The 19,958-nt window shown below is 37.8% G+C and overlaps 1 protein-coding gene across 9 annotated transcripts in view; it reads left to right on the forward strand.

The window, feature by feature from the left end:
• Positions 1-19,958, forward strand: part of PLEKHS1 (pleckstrin homology domain containing S1) — a 56,842-nt gene that overhangs the window by 17,474 nt on the left and 19,410 nt on the right. For 2 of the 9 annotated variants that reach the window (XM_072623018.1, XM_072622970.1), the window contains exons 2-7: positions 8,616-9,351; positions 13,141-13,197; positions 14,633-14,679; positions 17,426-17,481; positions 17,597-17,703; positions 19,051-19,185. In XM_072623018.1, coding sequence (XP_072479119.1) covers positions 14,652-14,679; positions 17,426-17,481; positions 17,597-17,703; positions 19,051-19,185 — 326 coding nt within the window. In that variant the 5' untranslated portion in view covers positions 8,616-9,351; positions 13,141-13,197; positions 14,633-14,651. Of the gene's footprint in view, positions 1-8,615; positions 9,352-13,140; positions 13,198-14,632; positions 14,680-17,425; positions 17,482-17,596; positions 17,704-19,050; positions 19,186-19,958 lie in introns of those variants that run through there. The other 7 variants (XM_072623003.1, XM_072622983.1, XM_072622973.1 and 4 more) reach the window with 7 other exon arrangements.

Here is a 19,958-nt window from a genome sequence, read left to right on the forward strand (position 1 = left end):
CTCCAATTAGTCTCAGCCTTGCTGTTTTTAAATAAACTTCTTTTCATTTTCTGTACCTGAGTTTGCTTCATTTTTCAAGGCCTGAACAAAGATTTTCTTTTAACAAAGTGCCCACCATCAAAAACAAACAACCTGTAAAACAGTTTGAGGAGAGGTTATTCAAGAATGACTGAACCCCTGAAAACTGACCATACAAAAAACCTGGATACTATATTTCAAGAAATCATAAAACAAAATGAAAGCTATTAGCTCCAGAGGGCAAAGTAAATTTTGAAAGAATACACCAGTCACCTTATTGAAAGGAAACCCCAAATTGCCAAGAATGTCACAGCTGAAATCTAGAGCTTGCACTTCTAAAAAAAATACTGGAAAGAAAGCAGGAAAAAATAAAATTCAAGTAACAAACAGCCACAGTCAGTATCACAGAGGACTATGTTAAAAGTACTAGAAAGAAGAGGAATTCTTGGAATATACAGTGGAGAAGGGCAAAATATAAAGGCTTCTAGGGAAGAAAAATGTAACTTCTAAAACTGTATGAACCTATAGGGAGAAATTGACCTCTAATTAGAATAAAGGACTTTCAAGAATTCCTAAAGAAAAGGCCAGAGCTGAGTAGAAGCTTTGCAATTTCTTGCAAATGCAAGAAACAAGAGAAATGTAGTATTTACATTTTCATAGAGTGGAAAGAGACAAATGTCACTTTAGAACCCCATGGAGCAGAGCAGTCACAAAGGCACAAAAAGAATAAAGAAAGAAAAATTCAGGCCCTGAGTATGGTTTTATTCTGCTTTATTTTTAAGAGAGTTAAGAGAAGGTAGGGGAAAAGAAGTACATTAGGGGAGAAATGAAAGAGGAATCGGAAAAAACTTACTGTTCCTACTAATTGGGATATGCCAGGAGAAGAGTAAACAAATTTGGAAGAAGGAAAGGGGCCAATTGGGTGTCTCATGAACCTCTGTTATCTGAAATGGGCAAAGGAAGTTTGAACATGTACTATCACCCTAAGCCATCCCACTCTGGACTGGGTAAAGAAAAGAGAGATGAATAGAATGAGACTATTTCAATTTTACATCACTAGAGTTAATCCCATCCCTTACCTCTCCTTTCTTTGTAAAGACACATTCCAGGAGCAAAAAAAGGAAAAATTATGAAGATATAGCTGAGGAGAAAAGACAACAATCACAATTAAGAATTTGATGCCAATTAACATCCATCAGATTGAAAGAGGTAGCAGAATAGATTAAAAGTCAGAATCCAACAATGTGTCGTTTACAAGAAATGCATCTGAAATATTCACACAATTAAGAGGATTGGAACAAAATTTATTATGCCTCAGGCAATCCAAAAATACTAAGGTGATAATCATGATCTCAAAAAGATCAACAGTAAAAAGATAGACATTATAAAAAGAGAAAATCAGGGAAGATATTAGACTAATAAATAAAATTAGAAGCTTTACAAAAACTAATAAACAACATTAGCTAATTTTATTTTAAAAGAGGAAAACACAATTACAATATGCTGAAAAGAAAATTCTTCTTCAAACTAGATGAAGAATTAATAACAGACATTATTAGAAATGTTTGCCTAATTCTATACCAACAAAACTGATATATAAATGCATAAATATTTACAAAAAATAAAAATGCTCATATTGTGTTCATCCTTCATTTTCAAAAAGGACCTTGACATCAGAGAAATGATGACACGACTTGCACTTGACTTTGTTTTGAGGGAGGGAGGGAGGGCTGTGCAAGGTCATCAGCCTCACTTTCTTCTCCTCAACCATCTGGATCCAGTGACCAGATGTTCATCAGGATGACTGGAGATGGCCCAGGCTGCAATGGGAGACCTTGGCCTTTTAGGCTAAGGCCTTTTCAGGTGCTCACTTAAAGTGAAGTATTGGTTATTCAGTGAATAGGCCTCTTTAAAAAGTAGTCAGGGGGATGACCCCTTTAAAAGAAAAGAAAAAAATTAGATAAATCAGGGTGGGAGGGGCAGGAGCCTTAGGGTTGTTGTTTTGAAGAGAAATTTTTACTATTGAGTTTCACTCTGAGCCAGAAGGGTCCAAAAGTAGCCATTGAGTGGAGACTGGACAGGGACCCATTGTTGTTCAATCCATGAGCTTCAGAGTGCACTGGGTCTAAGGTTTTAGCGGAAGAAAGCAAGAAAGGAAAGGAAAGGAAAGGAAAGGAAAGGAAAGGAAAGGAAAGGAAAGGAAAGGAAAGGAAAGGAAAGGAAAGGAAAGGAAAGGAAAGGAAAGGAAAGGAAAGGAAAGGAAAGGAAAGGAAAGGAAAGGAAAGGAAAGGAAAGGAAAAGAAGAAGGGAGGAAGGGAAGGGAAGGGAAGGAACTTAGTCAATGTACCCCAAGTACTCCAAGTTAACTGGACAGCTTCTGGTCATCAAAATTTACCTTCCTTTGAAGAGGAGAAGGAAAGGAAGAAGGCTAGGTTGAGAGAGAGGCTGAGCTGAGTTACCCAGCCAGCTGAGTCCCCATTTAGGCAGCTCCATCTACTCACAGGTTTTGTTGGTTCTTCATTTTTGAAGAAGACCATGATATCAGAGAAATGATGACACGACTTGCACTTGACTTTGTTTTGAGTGAGGGAGGGCTGTGCAGATCACCAGCTTCATTTTTCCTCCTGAGTCATTTCTCATATTAACAGAACAAGAAATATGGGGCTTAAATAACTCAATCTCAGAAAAAGTAATTGAACAAGCTATAAATAGGAAAAAAAACTTCAGGCCCAGATGAATTTACAATTGAATTCTTTCTAATATTCAAAAAACAGTTGATTCTAATATTACATAAATTGTTTACAAAAATAAAGGAATCCTACAAAACTACTTACATGAGACAAATGTGATTCTGATACCTAAACCAGGAAGAGATGAAGACAGAGGAAACTATATACCAACATCTCTAACAAATATTGATGCAAAAGTATTGGATAAAATATTAGCAAAAAGGCCACAACATATTAAAAAGATAATACGTGATGACCAGATTGGTTTTATGCTAGGAATGCAGGGTTAGGTCAACATTAGGAAAACCGTGCTCATAATAGATCATACCAATAATCACAAAATTAAAACCCCATCATTATATCAGTAGATGCAGAAAAGACTTTTGGTGAAAGATAAAACCTATTTATTTTGAGAACATTTAAAAGCATAGTAATAAATGGAACTTTTTAAAACAGAGTAAACAGTGTCTATTTAAAACAAAGAGCTAGCATTCATTATCTGCACTGGAGAAATCCTAAAGGCTGCCCAATGAGATTAGAGATAAAGCAAGGATGCCCATTATCACTAATATTATTTGATATAGTTCTCAAAAAGAGAGGAATTGCAATGCAGCAAGGGAGGGGATAACCAAAGGCAAAGAAATAAAACTATCACTGCTTCAGATAAAATAATGGTATACTTAAGAAAACCTAGAGCCAACTGACACTGCAGTGGTTTGCCATTTCCTTCTCCAGCTTATTTTACAGATGAAGAAACTGAAGCAAACAGGGTAAAGTGGCATACCTCTAGATCACACCTCTGATGTCTGAGGCCACATTTGAACTTACATCCTCCTGACTCCAGGGACTGTGTTCTATTACTGCATCACCAAGTTGCCCCAGTAGCACCAGGAGTCTACAGAGTGGTCTAAACTCAAAGACATCCATTACTGTGATGCTATCTATTTGAAAAATCTGCTAATAGAAAGGGAAAGCAGTCTGTCAGAAATTAAATTTAAGCCAATACCTCACATCTTATAGCACAATAAACTCCTAAAAATATGTCATATCATAATCTAAAGAAGTAGGAATGGATATATTTTTCTTTTTGGAGGGATGGGGGGAAGGTAAGGTAATTGGGGTTAAGTGACTTGCCCAAGGTCACATAGCTAGTAAATGTGTCAAGTGTCTGAGGTCAGATTTGAACTCAGGTCCTAAGGATATGTTTTTCATAACTACAGCTAGTAGAAGAGTCTTGACTAAACAAGGAATAGAGTTAATTATAAAAGATAAAACAAACAATTTTGAATATATAATATTGAAAAGTTTTTGCATAAGCAAAACCAATATGTATATAGGACCAACAAAACCCAGCAAGGAGAGATTGAAAAAGAAATTCCATTTAAAATAACTGCAAACAGTATAAAATACTTGGGACTCTACCTCCCAAGACAAACACTGGAACTATATGAACACAATTTCAAAACATTTTTCACACAAATAAAGACAGACAAAAAATTGGAAAAATATTAATTTCTCATAGGTAGGCTGAGTCAATATAATAGAAATGACAATTCTGCCCAAATTGATTTATTTATTCCATACCATACCAATCAAACAGCAAAGTTCAACCACAGTTCCAAAGGATTCATGATGCAAGATGCTATCTCCCTCCAGATATAAAACTGCTGGACTTGGAGTATAGATTAAAGCATTTTTTCTTTATTTACTTTTCTTGTTTTTGTTTTTAGAAGATGACTAGTGTGAAAATATGTTTTGCATGACGTGATATGTATGATGGATATGGTATTTCTTGCCTTCTCAATAGGTGGAAGAGGAAGAGAATTTGGAACTGAAAATAAAAATAAAATTTAAAAATAAAAATAATTTTTAAAAAATCCATGTGGTTAGAATTAGAAAGGAATTTAGCTGGCAGAGGAAATATTTATGGGAAATTTCTCTAATAGAGGTCTGATATACAACATGTATAAGGAACTGACAGAAATATTTGACAAAATAGCCTTTCCTCAATAGATAAATCACCTAAGGGTATGAATAAGCAGCTCTCAAAAGAAAACAAGAAAGCTATCAAGAGCATTTTTTTCTAAACAATAATAAAAAAGTTTATTAAAATTATTAAATTATATAAAATTGTTAAAATTAAAACAACTCTGATTCCTAGCCCCACCTCCACCAGTCATTTGTTGTGTGACCTTGGGCACATCTTTTGCCATTGGTAAGATATCACCTTTGAATAAGCTGATGTCTTAAAGCCCTATCCAGCTCTAATACCCTTTAACTCTGCAATCTGTCAGGCTGAGTTAAAAGATAGACAGGGGACTTCCTTTCAAATCACTGGCAAGATGATAGAATCTGGAAATGGTGATAGCCTCATTCTGAAAAGGAGGTTCTCCTGGATCATAGTGTTGACTCCCATCTTTGAGAATTTCTGAAGTCCAAACAAAAGGAAATTGTTCCTGCTCAGGGTTAAGGTCATTAGACAAGATGTTTCCTGAACAAAATAGAAATGCATTCCTTTGTTGTTTCAGATATCTGAAGATAGGCTGGTGCCTACTTGGGTGTAGAGATATGCCAGTTAGAAATAAAAAAAAATTTTCTGGAAATGGTAAGAGTTGATATTCCTGCCAACTTGGCAAGTGAAACAGGAAAATTCTTATCATCTTAAAGAGGTCATAATGATTGTATTGATCCCAGGAACAGTCAATCTGTGTCAGAGGGAGCCAGGGCACTAAAACTATCTCTTGGTTTAGCTTTGTGTATTTTTCAGGTCAGGTCTAAAAAAGAAACAGAAGTATCTGCAGAACCTTAGCACGGATGAGTTTATAGAGGCAATATCTTTTCTGAACAAGATCAGGAAGTGGCTGAAGCTTTCCTTCAGCTTCCTGGATCTCTCTGATCCAAATTTTCTTCCTCTGCCAATGGTTCATTGGTACTGCTTCCCCTGTTTCCCCTCATGACCCTCCCCCATGTTCAACCTCAGATCTCTTCCCATACTAAATGTTAAGACAATGACCCAGAGTTATTTGGCTTCTGGATAGCTAAGTAGTACAGTAGTACATCAGAGTTCAAATCTGGCCTCAGACACTTACTAGCTGTGTGACCCTGGACAAGTCACTTAACCCTGTTTGCCTCAGTCTCCTCATCTGTAAAATGAACTGGAGAAGCAAATGTCCAATCACTCCAGTATCTTTGTCAAGAAAACCCCAGATGGGGTCACGAAGAGTTAGACATGACTGAACAACAACAAATATGCCAGACACTGTGCTAAACGCTGGCGATGCAAAAAGACTCTAGAATTAGGAACAAGGTTCATACCACAGTTTCTTGACATCAGTTTCAATGCTCCTTCCATTTCACCCAACTCCCTCTACAAGAGATGGTCTTGGAGAGTTGCTGCAGCCAAAAATAATTCATTATCCTGAAGAAAATCTAGCAATAAGTAATGAATTTAGCTAGCTAGTCTGGTTGTTGGACAACAGATGTACAGTAGGGCCATCACTAGGTCCATTCTTCATGAAATTACAGAGAAAAAGAGAGAAGTAACAGAGTCACATTTGTAGGTTAGGTCTTCATGGGACAAGCAACCCAGGTTCAAGGTCATCTGTGGGCTACCCACTCCTCAAGCCATAGCTCAGCAGCCTCTACCTGTCTGCCTACCTTTATTCTAGTCAACCACAACATGCAATTAAACAACCCAAAAATGTCAAGGCAAAGTCTTTTACTGAAATAGCACAATAAAAACAGCAGCAATGCAACATCTCCCCCATAAACCTGGCACACTGTCCCACAAAGACACCATGACATTGAAAAAACTCAACATATCTAGAGTTCACAAGTGGAAAGGCACACATATAGGAGCCAAGGCCCATGGAAGGAAGGACAACTGCCACTGAAGCAGCAGAGTCCTTGATGGCCTTACACTTCTTCTAAGACTCTACTCAACTGCATTGTACTAGATGCTCCCCTGATGGATGCTTGTTCTTTGACTTCCGATTTGGATATAGCTGAAATCCTGGCCTAGCCTGGCCTGCTTCTTTGCACTTTCAGAAAGAACAAGAGGTCTTATCTGAGAACGATTAAGAGTCTCAGCTTTGGGATCATTTCCCAAACAGGATCCCAGTTCCAGGTGCCAAATTTGTAACACCTTTCTTTGATTTGAGGACTCCTTGCCATGCGCCTCTATTGTAAGACACCTGATAAGGGTGGGGATCTGTTCCACTCGCCAAGAGATGCAAAGTAAAAGGTAAAGGGCAACCTTTAATGGTGGAGCCCTTCTTTTATATCGTGTCAAATGACACCACAAACCAATTCCTCTACTCTTAAATTCTCACTGTGGCAAGCACAGAGGCCAAGGCCAAAATTCTTGTTTCTGTCATCTCTGGCTGAGTATTCTGGCCCTTTTGAATGCAGCTGGTCTAATCAAAATCTGAAAGAGACATATCTATACAAAGTAAAAATAGGACAAAGTCTGAAAGATGAAACACTATATTCCATTGTACCCTGCTACCTTTCATTCTGTAATTTTATCAAGTAGATTTGGGATTCTCAGTTGTTTCAGGACCCCTGATACAACTCCTACTATGCCTTCACCGGGTTAGGTCTGTACATCTTTCCCAAAAGTGGTATACTGAATCAATTAACTAGATAATGAAAGTCAAAATGGATTACTGTCCAAACTAGCTGGATCTCTTGCTGTTCTTTGCCAAGAAATAAATAGATAGAGAATGTTTCTTCAATCTAATTAAAAAGTTACATCTTAGATCTAGAGAAATAATCATAGAACCTTATCCCAGGGATGTTTTCATTTCCTTTTAAATTAGAAAATTAAAAATTAGAAATTAAAATTTCTAATTTCTGTCCCTGGCATAAATAACCAACAAAGTCATAAATGCTACTTAAAATTCATCTTGACTAAAGCTGTCACATAAAAGGAACTATCATAGTGTAAAAGAATAAGGCAAATGACTTCTAATAAGGCTTAACAATAATTCATATCTCTACAGCCTTTTCATAGCTTGCAAAATGCCAACCTAATTTTTATTATCCCCCTGTTAGAGTTAGGAAATTGAAACTCAGAGAGGTTAAAAGATTTGCCCAAGATATAATACCAAGTAGTGCTGAGACCAGGAATTTAATGTTAAATTTCTCTGGCTAGCCCCCATACCTAAAATGTTCTCCCTCCTCTACTTTGACTACTGACATCCCTGGCTTACTATCTTTCTTTGCCCCTTTCTGAATCCCCAGAACCTTGCGCAGTGCCTAGCACATAGTAGGCATTTAATAAATGTTAATTGATTGATTGATTATTCATTATTCAGTAAACATTCGTAAAGCATCTAATACATGGGAGGTGCTGTGCGAGGTGCTAGAGATACAAAAATGAAAAACAAAACAGTCTCTACCCTCCAGGAGTTTACAGTCAACTCAGTGGAAACAACATGCTCACAAGTAAGTAAAGGCAAAATATATTCAAAGGAAAAATAAATTAATTTTGTTGGGGGAAGGCACCAGCACCTAGGGAGAGGAGAGGATTAGGAAAGGCCTTATGTAGAAAAGGGACAGAAACTGAGCCTTGCAGGAAACCACGGAATCTCTTAGGCAAGGAGAGAGTATGTTTTAGGCATGGGGTCAGTCCATTTCAGTCTTTTAGACCCAAGTTTGCTCAGTGCGGGGGGTGATCTAGAAAACTGGTATCTGATTCCAAGTTCACTGTTTTTTCCATAACGCCAGGCTGTTTTTTATAGAAAAGATTAAATTTGGGGGCGTGGGGCAGGAATGTACCATTTCAATGCGCTTCCATATAGAGATTAAATCAAACCCAGTCTTCAGTTTACTTTAATATTTCTCACCTAAATAAATGTGTTTCAGAAGCTCAAGAAATACCCAAACTACTGAACTTTTACAAAGAGGACATTTTCTGTTTGTGTGCCTTTCAGGAATTTCTGGGAAATGCTACAGGTAATCAAGCTTATCTCTGCCACCTTTTGGCCCTGAAGAAAATAATCCCATTGTGCGTTAATAAACAAAACTTCCTGAAAACCACTGAAGGGAGATGTAGGTGTGGGTGTGGGTGTGTACAGGACACAATCTCCCTAGGACTTTTCCCACCTTCCCATTGGCAATCCTCACTACCTTCCCCAGCCGAGCATGGAAGGAGTTAAAAGTTCCTTGACTGAGATATTTAGGTGGGAAGTGTTAAATGAAAGAAAGAAATCTCCACCAGAAATCTCCTGAGTCAAGATTGAGTGTGTAATCAGATTTGATTCAAAGAAGAAAAAGGGGGAAAAAAGACCATGGGTAAAAACTTTCTTTTTGTATCCTGAAGTTTATAGGGCACTCTTCAGAGTCACTTGCCAAGCCAGTACAGGGGTGAATCCCCTTGATTTAATCTAATTTTTCACTCACTCTTGGGGTCAGATTAAGTTTACAGGAAGGTGCTGGCTTGGGAAATTCCTTCTTACTCAGATTTCAGACAGAGATTATATTTAATCACTTCATTGCCTAAGTTATACAGCAGAAGTAAGAAGGACACAAGAGTGAGTTGCAGAGATCTGGGGTCAGGTGGAATTTCCCAAGAACATCTACAACAGCAGCCCAGTTTCCAGTAAGTATTATCCTGGTGTGCTTGGCTGGCCTGATTTCTCAACATAATACTCATGTAAAGACTCAAAACCCTTAGGGATCAAATAGTGGCTGTATGAAATTTGGGGATGGGATAGCTGGAGATTTGGGCATGGTGGAGCTATATAACTGGCTTCAAAGATCTTGAAGAGTCCTTGGATGGAAAGGGGATTAGACTTGATTTGCCTGACCACTAAGGACAAAAGGAAGGGGCACAAGTTGCCAAATGGCAGGTTTCAGCTTGATGTAACAGAAAGGTGAAGTAAGAAAAAAATGGGCAAGCTTGCAATTCAAGCTGTTCAGAAGTGGAACAGGCTACCCTGGAAGGTAGAGCCTCCCCCATCATGGGGGCTCTTCAAGCAAAAGCTTGACCAGTTTTCAGGCATACTGTGGAAGGGATTTCTAATCAGATGTAGGTTGTCTACATGGTCTTTGAGGTGTAGTCTGATTCTTCAATTCAATGATTCTGTGCTTTTTCTGTCTTCAATAACCTAGACTTTAAAGTCATCAGGAAATCAGTCCCCTTGATAATACTTTCAAATAACTCCTTAGTGGATAAATAATGAATAATAATAAATAAATCAGAAGATAATTATGGGTGGGATATACCTTGAATGAGATAAAAAAAACTAAATGTAAAATTATTGGTATGGGTTGTGGGGGGGGGGAGAGGTGTATGTGTGTGTGTGTGTGTATATGTATGTGTGTGTGTATGTGTGTGTGTATGTGTGTGTATGTATGTGTGTGTATGTGTATGTGTGTGTATGTGTGTGTATGTGTGTGTATGTATGTGTGTGTATGTGTGTGTGTGTATGTGTGTGTGTGTGTGTGTGTGTGTTGGGGGCTATAGCATGTTGTCAGTGAAAGGAAATGTAAGGGGAATATTTGAAAAGTTTTTGTTCTTCATTCCTAAAAAGGCACAAAAATATGAATATCTAGACCAGTAGTCTCCAAACTTTTAAAATCATGAGCCCCTTCCGTAAAAAAAATAAATGAGCATACCATCTTCAGTACCGTAATAGTTAGTATTTAGATAGCACTTACAGGTTTTCAAAGTCTTTTACAAATATGATCTCATTTTATCCTCACTACAACCCTGGGAGAAAGGTGCTATTATTATAAGGGGAAACTGAGTCAGGGAGCAGTTAAATGATTTGCCCAGAGTCATACAACTAGTAAATATCTGAGACTGAATTCGAACTCACGTCTTCCTAACTCCAGGTCCAGTGCTATGCCCACTATGCCACTTATAGCAATATAATCCTCCATTTATAAATTATGTAGGGCTACATCAATAATTAATAAGATATGTAGTGCTATAAAATAATTAATAATAAGTAATAATTTTAATATAATTATAATTAATATAATTTGCTATCCTTTCCAGGCAGACTAGCCTCTCTCCTTCCACATTAATAATAATTATTAATAATAATTTATAAATTATGTAGTGCTAAATTAATAATTAATTATAAAGAATGTTAATTAATGATTAACAATAAAATAGTCCTAAATTAATAATTTACATTATTATTACACATTTTAATACACACTTACTTATTATTACACCTTTTTTAATACATATTTTAAAATGATCAGATAAAGACATATTTAGTACTAGCGTCAATGGAAAGTCACTGTCATTATTGTATAAGGGAGATGATATGGTCAGACCTGAAACTTTAAGATCAATTTGGCAGCTTTGTAGAGGACAGATTCCAGTGGGGAAAGACTTTCCAGTTAGGAAACTCTTGAAATAGTTTGGATGACAGATGACAGGCCCCCGAACTTGAGTAATGGATGTTAGGGGAGGTATAGGGATGAATGCAAGAGATATTCTGGAGATTAGAACGTACAAGATTTGGCTACTGATTGGATTATGTAGGCTAAACGAGAGTTAGCCTGAGAAATTAAGGAAGACACTGAGGTTTCAGTTCTGCGTAATTGGGAGGATAGTAATTGTTAGCATTTATACAATGTTTTAAGATTCACAAAGCACTTTACAAATATTAACTCACTTGCTCTTTACCACATCTCTGGGAGGTAGATATTATTATTCTCATTTTACAGATGAAGAAACTGAGCAAATAATTAGGGTCACACAGCTAGTGTCTAAGACTAGACTTGAACTCAGGTCTTCATGACTACAGGTCCAGTGCTCCATTCGCTGCTGCTTCACTTAGCTGCCACCAAAGATGGTGGTACCTTGGACAGTAACAAGGAATTTTGGTTGGATTTACTCTGTTAGTCAGAGGTAAGGGTGGGGAGCAGTAGTCCTGTTCAGCAGCCACTGCCCTACTGCAGAGTCAGCCCACTGAGGGGGCCACACCACAGTCAGAAGTGCTCTTCTGACTGATCTTTTTTCCTCCAGCGCCACTAGTCTCCCACACTTGAATCCTTGAGATTATCTTTGCCTGTTTCACCTCCTGTATTACCAAAGCCTAATAATTCTGCCTCAACGGCAACCTCTCTTGCCCCACTGGCTCCCCCAAATACACACCTTTATCACATCTTTCTTACTGCCTGTTTAACATGTCTCCCTCTCTCTACTCTCCACTCCCACTCTCATACTCCCACCAGACTAATCTTTCCTATATATAGATCTGGCCATGTCAATCCTCTGCTCAAAGATCTTCAGCGGCTCCCTACTATCTGCTGAGTAAAATTTCAATTCCTTTGCCAGGAATTCAAGGTCCTCAACAAATTAGCTAGACCTTACTCAGATTTGTAACTAGGGTGGGGCCACTGGAGATTTTCCCCATTTGGGGAGATATTTAATACATGCCTTAGTTTCTTTTGCATCAGAAGACAGTGAGAATATGATCTCAGATGCTGGTGAGGAATGGGGAAGAGAAGACCAACTATATGGATGGAAGACTTCAATTGACTTCCTCCATCTCTCATTCCATCCCTTTCCCTCCCTTTTCTCTGTCCTTTCCAGGCAGACTAGCCTCTCTTCTTCCACAAGCTTCCCCCCAGCCCCCATCCTAGGGAAAATGAAGGACAATCCCAGGGCTACCACTGAGGAAGAGAGGCCTCTCAGCTAGAACAAAGAAAAGCATGGGACCTTGAATCCCTTACTTGGAAAAAGAAAATTTAGGACTAAACTCCAGGTCCTTCTAACTCTGGTATTCTATCTTCTAAGCTGGTATGGTAACTAATTCTCTCTCTCACTCCACTGAATCTGTCTTAATTACTTCTTGTCTCATTTTTACATTCTGAATTACAAAATCTATAGGAGGTCTGTTTATTTCTTGTTTCCCCAGTTGATGTTGCTTGCCACATGCCTGGAATATATTCTCTCCTTATTTTTGCCTTATAGAACCCATCTCTTCCTTTCAGACTCAGTTCAGGTACCACTTTTTCCATGTGAATTCTGTCCTTTCTGCACACTACCCCTCTAAGGCAATCAAGGTAAAATGACTTTCCTGAAGTCATACAACTTGTAAGTATCAAGTACCTGAGGGCAGATTTGAACTCAGATCCTCCTGACTCCAGGGCTGGTGCTCTAGCCACTGCACCACATAACTGCTCCTTGTACACTGTCCTGATCCTCCCTCACTTCCCTCCACGAACTATTTTGTATTTCACTGTTTTGTACATATTCCCCTTTTTGCCTGCAAATTTCTAATCATCCTTTAAAGTCTGACACAAAACCACTTCCTACGTAAGACTTGATTGTGCAGCTAATAAAAAATGGTCTCTCCTTTAAACCTCATAAAACACCTTCATTTTACATCTCTCTGATTTATATTTATCTTTTCTATCACAGATCTAGACCTGAGAGGGCCCTTGAAGTTAATCTAATCCAAATTCCATTTTATAAATAGTAAGTGACATGACCTAATATTATGTATTATAGTTACCTCTGTGTCTTATCTATCCCTCTATAAGACTATAACTAAATTCAAATTAACAAACATATTAATTCCTACAGTGTACAAGGCACTATTCTAGGAGATATGGCTATAAAGCCTAAAATTAAACTATTTTTGGAATTGACATTCTATTGATGTCAACAGGAGTGCAGTGAATTAACTCCAGAAGCTGTGCTGACTTCTATGGCCAGATTAAGCTCAAGTTTAGAATCCTGCAGCCTATAACCCAACACTATGTTGTTATCAAATAATTTTGATCATGTCCAACTCTCTGTGACTCCATTTTGGGGTTTTCTTGGCAAATATACTTGAGTGGTTTGTCATTTCCTTCTCCAGCTCATTTTACAGATGAGGAAACTGAGGCAAACTGGGTGAAGTGACTTGTCCAGGGTCACATCTGAGGGTAGATTTGAACTTGGGTCCTCCTGACTCCAGGGTCAGTGCTCTATCCACCTAGCTGTCCCTCTAAACCCTGTGAATTACATTTTTAAATAAATTGTTATTGATATCTTTTGTTTTTGTATCTCCTAAATTTCTCTACTGCCAGTAGATGCTTGATAAATGCTTATTGATTGATTCCCTTAAAATAGTTTCACAACTGCTATTCCTTCCCCCAAATGCCATTCCCTATTGCAAAGAATGTGTTTAAAGAAAAAAAAAAAGGAGGTGAAAAAGGAAGAAAAAAATCATAAAACTAATCAATTCATCAAAAAAAAAAATCCTAAATGGTATGTAGTGTTCCACATTTAAGACCTCTTCCCTTCCCCTCCCCCTTACAAAGGAGGTATTTTCTCAAATCTCTTTGAGACTATGCAATTCCACAGTGTTCAACTTCAAATTATTTTACATTAATGCCTTTAAGTGATCAACTCCATGGAGACAGGTACTGTGTCTTCTCTAAATGTTGTATCTATTGCAGAGCCAAGTACACTACCGAGGCACACAGTAGGTACTTAAATAAATTTGCTAATATTATTGGATCTAAACCTCTCCCCTGTTTCATGTCAACTTTCAGTATTGCAGATCTTTCCAGGGCAAGAGCCCAAGAACCATTTAAAAATCAGTAACAGAGAATACGTCCTGCAAAGAACAGCTCTGGTAATAATCTTGTACACCTGCAAAATACCACTGTCTTTTCCAATCAGTGTTCAGCAACTTGGATGTTTCCTGGTTACAGTTGCTATTGATCTGTCTTGGGGCAGAAAGAAAAAAACTAATTTTTTCTCATTACTTAACTCACACCCTATTTATCCAACATTCCTGTAATAGCTGATCATTGACCTCTTCATCACCACCATGTTATTTATTATCTGGCTAATCAGTGTAGTGAATTGTTTATTGTTCAGGGACTAAATAAATCAGGCCTTTTTTTTTTTTTTTTGACAGGTGGGAGGAGGAATCTGCAATGACTTCCAAACCTGAAGCTCACTTAGGTAACAAATTGATGCTATCTTAGAAAAAAAAGATCTTTTATGTCATCTGAAATCTTCGAATCAATTTATTAGAAGGAATCCAGCTTTGGTTTTACCAACAGGAGTGGGAAGCAGCCACTGGCTTAAGCTGATTTCCTTTCCTTCCTCTTAAGGTGGACAGCTGGAACATAAGTTCCTTGAAGACAGGGATTGTTTGTTTTTTTTTTTTTTGTACCTCAAGTGATTACTAAAGATGCCTGGTATACAGTAGGAACTTAAATACTTATTGAATTGGATTGGGCCTGTATCTTTTTCCTAGAATAGATTTCTTGGGCCATTTTTTCTTCCATTTGATGATCGTAGAATGGGATAGAATTTTCATTTCTAAACAGATCAAACAAAATAAAGGCCAAGGAGAGCTTTCATCAAATTGATGCTATCCCTCAACCAGAGAAATGGCTTATTATCAATATAGGATCATCAAACTTTTCCTTCTAGCGCTGGAAGGGACCTTAAAGATCATTTAGGGTATCAGGTTTTACAATGAGGATAGTGTTGATTGCACTAACCACGCTCCTCATGTCTGTATGACTCAATGAGATGTCAAGTAAAGAGTAAGGGTTGAGTCTGGAGTAAACAAAGGCTTCTTCTATAGGACAGAAGGAATTCAAGAAGACCTGAGTTCAAATCCAGCATCAGACACTTAACAAGCTGTGTGACCCCGGGCAAATAACTTAACCTCTGTTTGCCTTATTCCACTGGAGAAGGCCATGGCAAATCACCCCAGCATCCTTGCCAAGAAAACCCTATGGATAGTCTGGTCACCAGGGTCATGAAGAATCAAACATGACTGAATGATTGCCATAACAACAGTCTTCTAGAGGATACTCTTCCCCTTCCCTGTTGATTCTAGTGTTTTTCCTCTATTGATTATTTCCTCTTTATCCTGTTTCTATGTTGTCTTCCCCATTGGATTATGAGTTCCTCAAGGGCAGAAACAGTTTTTTGGTATTCTTTGTATCCCCAGCATTTAGCACAGTGCCTGCCTGACACATGCTTAATAATATACCTATTGACTGACTGCTTCTCTTAATAGTCTTACAACTGCTGAGCCCAGAGCATTGCCAGGGACGGCAACTCCTATCTCTGTAATAATAGCTAGAATGGAAAGAGAGTACAAGGCAACTCCAAAAAACTGACAAGAGGGATGCATTTCTAACTAAGAGAAGGAAATGATAGGAAGAGACTTCCTAGTGCTCCTGGTATTTAAGCTTGGTCTAGAAAAATGGGTGGAATTTCAACAGGAGGAGATTATCCTGTAGGGGATAGAAAGGTCATTCCAAACACAGGGAATAGTTTGAGCAAAGGCAGAGGTAAAAATGCTAAGACACATTCAAGTGATGGCCAGAAATACAAGTCAATTGAAGTAAAGCCTATGTGGAGAGAATAGAGAAGAAAGGAGGAAGGCACCATATTGTGTAGGACTTTGAAGGTCAACCAAAAGAGTTTGGACTTTATTCAGTAGAGAATGGGAAGGATTTTGAACAAGGAAGTTAAAGGAAGATTAACCTGCCTGTAATGTGAAAAACAAATGAAAAGAACGGAGTGATGAAAACCAGTTAGGAGGTTGTTAGAGAAGTTCATCATTCACTTTGGCAAAACCCTCAACATTTGCAAGAGAAACCTTCTTGCTGAAAGCCAGTTAGTAAATTTACTGAAGATTAATTATGCAGTGACAGAGAATATCCAAAAGTGATAAGGAAAACTAGATCTGGAGCAAGGGAAATGGTCCCTTCACGATGCAATTACTTTCCCCCTTGGGGAAATAGTTCAACTCCATGATGGAAACTGAGGTGCTGACTGTAAGAGCCATTACATGTTGGTAAGTAAATGATCAAGAGTGAGAAAGCCCTTTCTGAATTTTTTCCCATGAGAACCCAGACTTGAATACTGCAGAGGTGGGGAATGGTGGGGAGGGGAGAGAACAGGAACCTTAACAGTTGTTATTTGCCCTGTCCAGGGGGGTTCATTTAATAAAAGAGTTCAGCTCTTTAATGATGATATCCATTTTTTAAAAATTGAAATATGAAACAAAAAACAGAACTCAGAAAAAGCCACAGTCGGCATGTACAAAAGAAATCAGTTCCTTTTCATTTTGAACTTGAAAAGATTCTGCTTTCCAGTCTTAAAAGGCAGGTGGTAGTTGAGTTTGATTGGGTTTTTTGGAGGGTGGAGTGAAGTGGAAGGTGGATATTGTTGGTGGTTTTTTAAAGAAAGTAAGCAAAGAAGGACAGATCAGGCTTGTGCTTCAGTGGCTAATAATATGACAGAAACAAGAATAAAGCCTTGTAAAAAAAAAAAAAAAAAAGAATAAAGCCTTGTTCATGCCCAGAGAGCCAACAAAAGTGAGTCAGAAATGCAAAAGGAGCAAATAAGAGACTTTCAGTACAGTCAGAATAATACCAGTCTATTACTGCCAATCTCATACCTGGCTTTTCTCTCCCCTGAGTTATTGTAAGTTTATGTTTAGGGGTGGGTTGTGGTACTTGTTTTGTTACCATTGTTGTTGATGTTTTGTGGGGGGTTGGGGATGCATTTCTTTCCATAACTGAGTCACTTGCAGACCTTTTATGAGTTAAACAGTAATGTTTTCTTTTCATAGATTGACCAGGAACAAATGAAGTAATAGCTCTGTTCAATTTTTACTGTTGTTATCAGGCAAACAAGTTTTATTCTGAATTTTTTTTCTTTTATTATGAAAATGAAGTCTACAGACAAGCCCACTTTATTAAATCACCACCTCCTCATCTTTTTAACTCCCAGGTATGGTATTCAGTACAATTTAGCAATCCTCCCACTGCCTTCATAAGCATTTTTTGCTTCTGCTCCCCCAACATTTTACAGAGATGCAAAATTCTTTTTTTTTTTAATTGTGAAGACCTCCTGGAAAAGTCGGTATTTCACCCTGTCAAAAAATGAGGAAAATTGCTACAGTCTTCAGTATTTTAAAGACCATCACTACCGAGGTTCCATTGAAGTGGATCAGTGAGTACAATTTTTAATCAGCTTCAGATCCTGAAAAATCAAAGTGGCTTCATATAAATAGTAAATTTAAGTCATTGATGTAGGGGGTCAAGCCAAGGGCTTTGAACAGAAAGTGACTCTTGTCACTGGAAAACAGCTAGGACCGAACATTTTGAAAAAGATACACAAGGTTTTATTTCATAGTCCATATAGTTCAGTTATTAAAATTCCAAGTAGCAAGAGTTCAACAGAGACCATATTTTTTCACTCTCAGAGATTATGTATATGTGTGTGTGTGCATGTGCATGTGTGTGTGGTACTTCCTCCTGACTAGAAAATATTTGGGTATGCCCCAAAAGGAAGGTGAAAGGATCATTTCATCTATGCAGAGCTTTGTTGTTCAAATGAGTCATTAAGAAAACATATTGGGATTAGGTTACACCATCATTTCTCACGTTAACAAATTGTTCAAGAGATAGCAAAGAAAAGGTTGAAGATTCATCAATAGGAAACCAGAAACTTGAACTGAGCCACAATAATACAAACTAATACAAATCACAGTAGTTTTCTAAACCTTGCCTGAATCAAACCCAAATATTAATACAACCACTAGATTATAAACCTAACAAATAATTTTTAATTACTTAGTGAACAAGTCTGAACCAGAACCAAATTTAGTTTCTAAGACTACTATATCGTTGGGTAGCTAGGCGACACAGTGGATAGAGAATGCTGGGCTTGGAAGGACGAAGGTTCGTTTTCCTGAATTCAAATTTGGCCTCAGACACTTTCTAGCTCTTTGACCCTGGGTGAGTCACTTAACCCTGTTTGCCTCCTTCCTCATCTGTAAAAAGAGCTGGAGAAGCAAATGGCAAACCACTCCAGTGTCTTTGCCAAGAAAACCCCAAATGGGATCACAAAGAGTTGGGCGTAACTGAAATGACCCAACAACAGCAAAAACTAAATCATCATTGAAATAATCTCTGAGGTGCAGTGGATATTATATCGGAAACTTTAATTTCCATTTGAATCTAATGGATCTCTCATATGTTTGGATTCCCTTCATAAAATTATAGACCAATTTTCTCCCCAGTTTCTTGTTTACATCAATTTAAGGATGTGTCATGGAGTTATGGATAGAATGCTGGAGTTGGAAGTTAGGAAGACCTACTACCTCAGACTAGCAGCTTTTATACCCAGAAAGTCAGTAAACTTTTTCCAGCCTCAATTTCCTGATATGTAAAAAGGGGATAACACCTATGGTACCTAATGTACAGGGTTGTTTTTGAGGACCAATGAGATCATTTGGGGACACTTTGCAAATCTTAGGGTACCAGCTAAATTACTTCTATTATTTTCACCCAACAGGATTTCCAGTATAGAAGTTGGCATCCGTAATGATGAGAAAAGAGCATTAGTGGAAAAGATGTTTAAATGCCCACCTGAAAAAGTGATGTCCATTATGACCCCTAAAAGGGAATACTTTCTCATTGGCAAAGACTGGTGAGTGATGGAGGGAAAAAAGATTTCTCTTCTATAATTTCTCTACTTGTCCTTTCTAACTTAATCTGAAATCAATACAGCAGGCAATTAATCCAAATATCATAGCATATATCTTTAAAAGTTTGTTGAATTGAATGTCATGTCAATAGTCTCCCATTTGAGAAGAAATCCTGATAGATCTTCCTTTAAGAAAACCCAGTATTCTAACAAAAAGATTCACAAAAAGATATAAATTAAGGATTAGCAATTCTCATCTCAGAAGGAACTACCACTTAATGAAAAAGATTTCTTTGAGCATCATGCTGAATACATTACTTATTGATTATTAGCAAACTGACAGAAAAATTGGGAAACAGGGAATAGATAATTTGTGGAGAAAGACAGAAAACTTTAAAGCGTTAGGCATTACGGCAATTTGGTCATGATCAAAGAGAAAATAAGACTTCTCTGAAGTTTGGAAGAAAACACAAAATAAGATACAATTTACAGAAATTCAAAAACTCTTCAGGGACGCTATCTTACATCAAGTGAGGCACAGTCTGGGTGGTTGTGGCTGTCGTTGTTGTGTGGTTTGTCCTTCATAATCCAAGAGAACCATGACATCAGGGAAATGATGCCATGACATGCAAGTGACTTTGATTTAAGTGAGGGAGGACTATGCAACGTCACCATCCTCACTTTCTCCTCCAGAGCCATCTGGGTCCAGTGGCCTGATATGGATGAGGATGACTGGAGATGGCCCAGGTTGTCAAGGGAGAACTTGACCTTTTTAA

The sequence above is a fragment of the Notamacropus eugenii genome, chromosome 1, assembly GCF_028372415.1.
Source record: "Notamacropus eugenii isolate mMacEug1 chromosome 1, mMacEug1.pri_v2, whole genome shotgun sequence".
NCBI classification, from domain to species: domain Eukaryota; kingdom Metazoa; phylum Chordata; class Mammalia; order Diprotodontia; family Macropodidae; genus Notamacropus; species Notamacropus eugenii.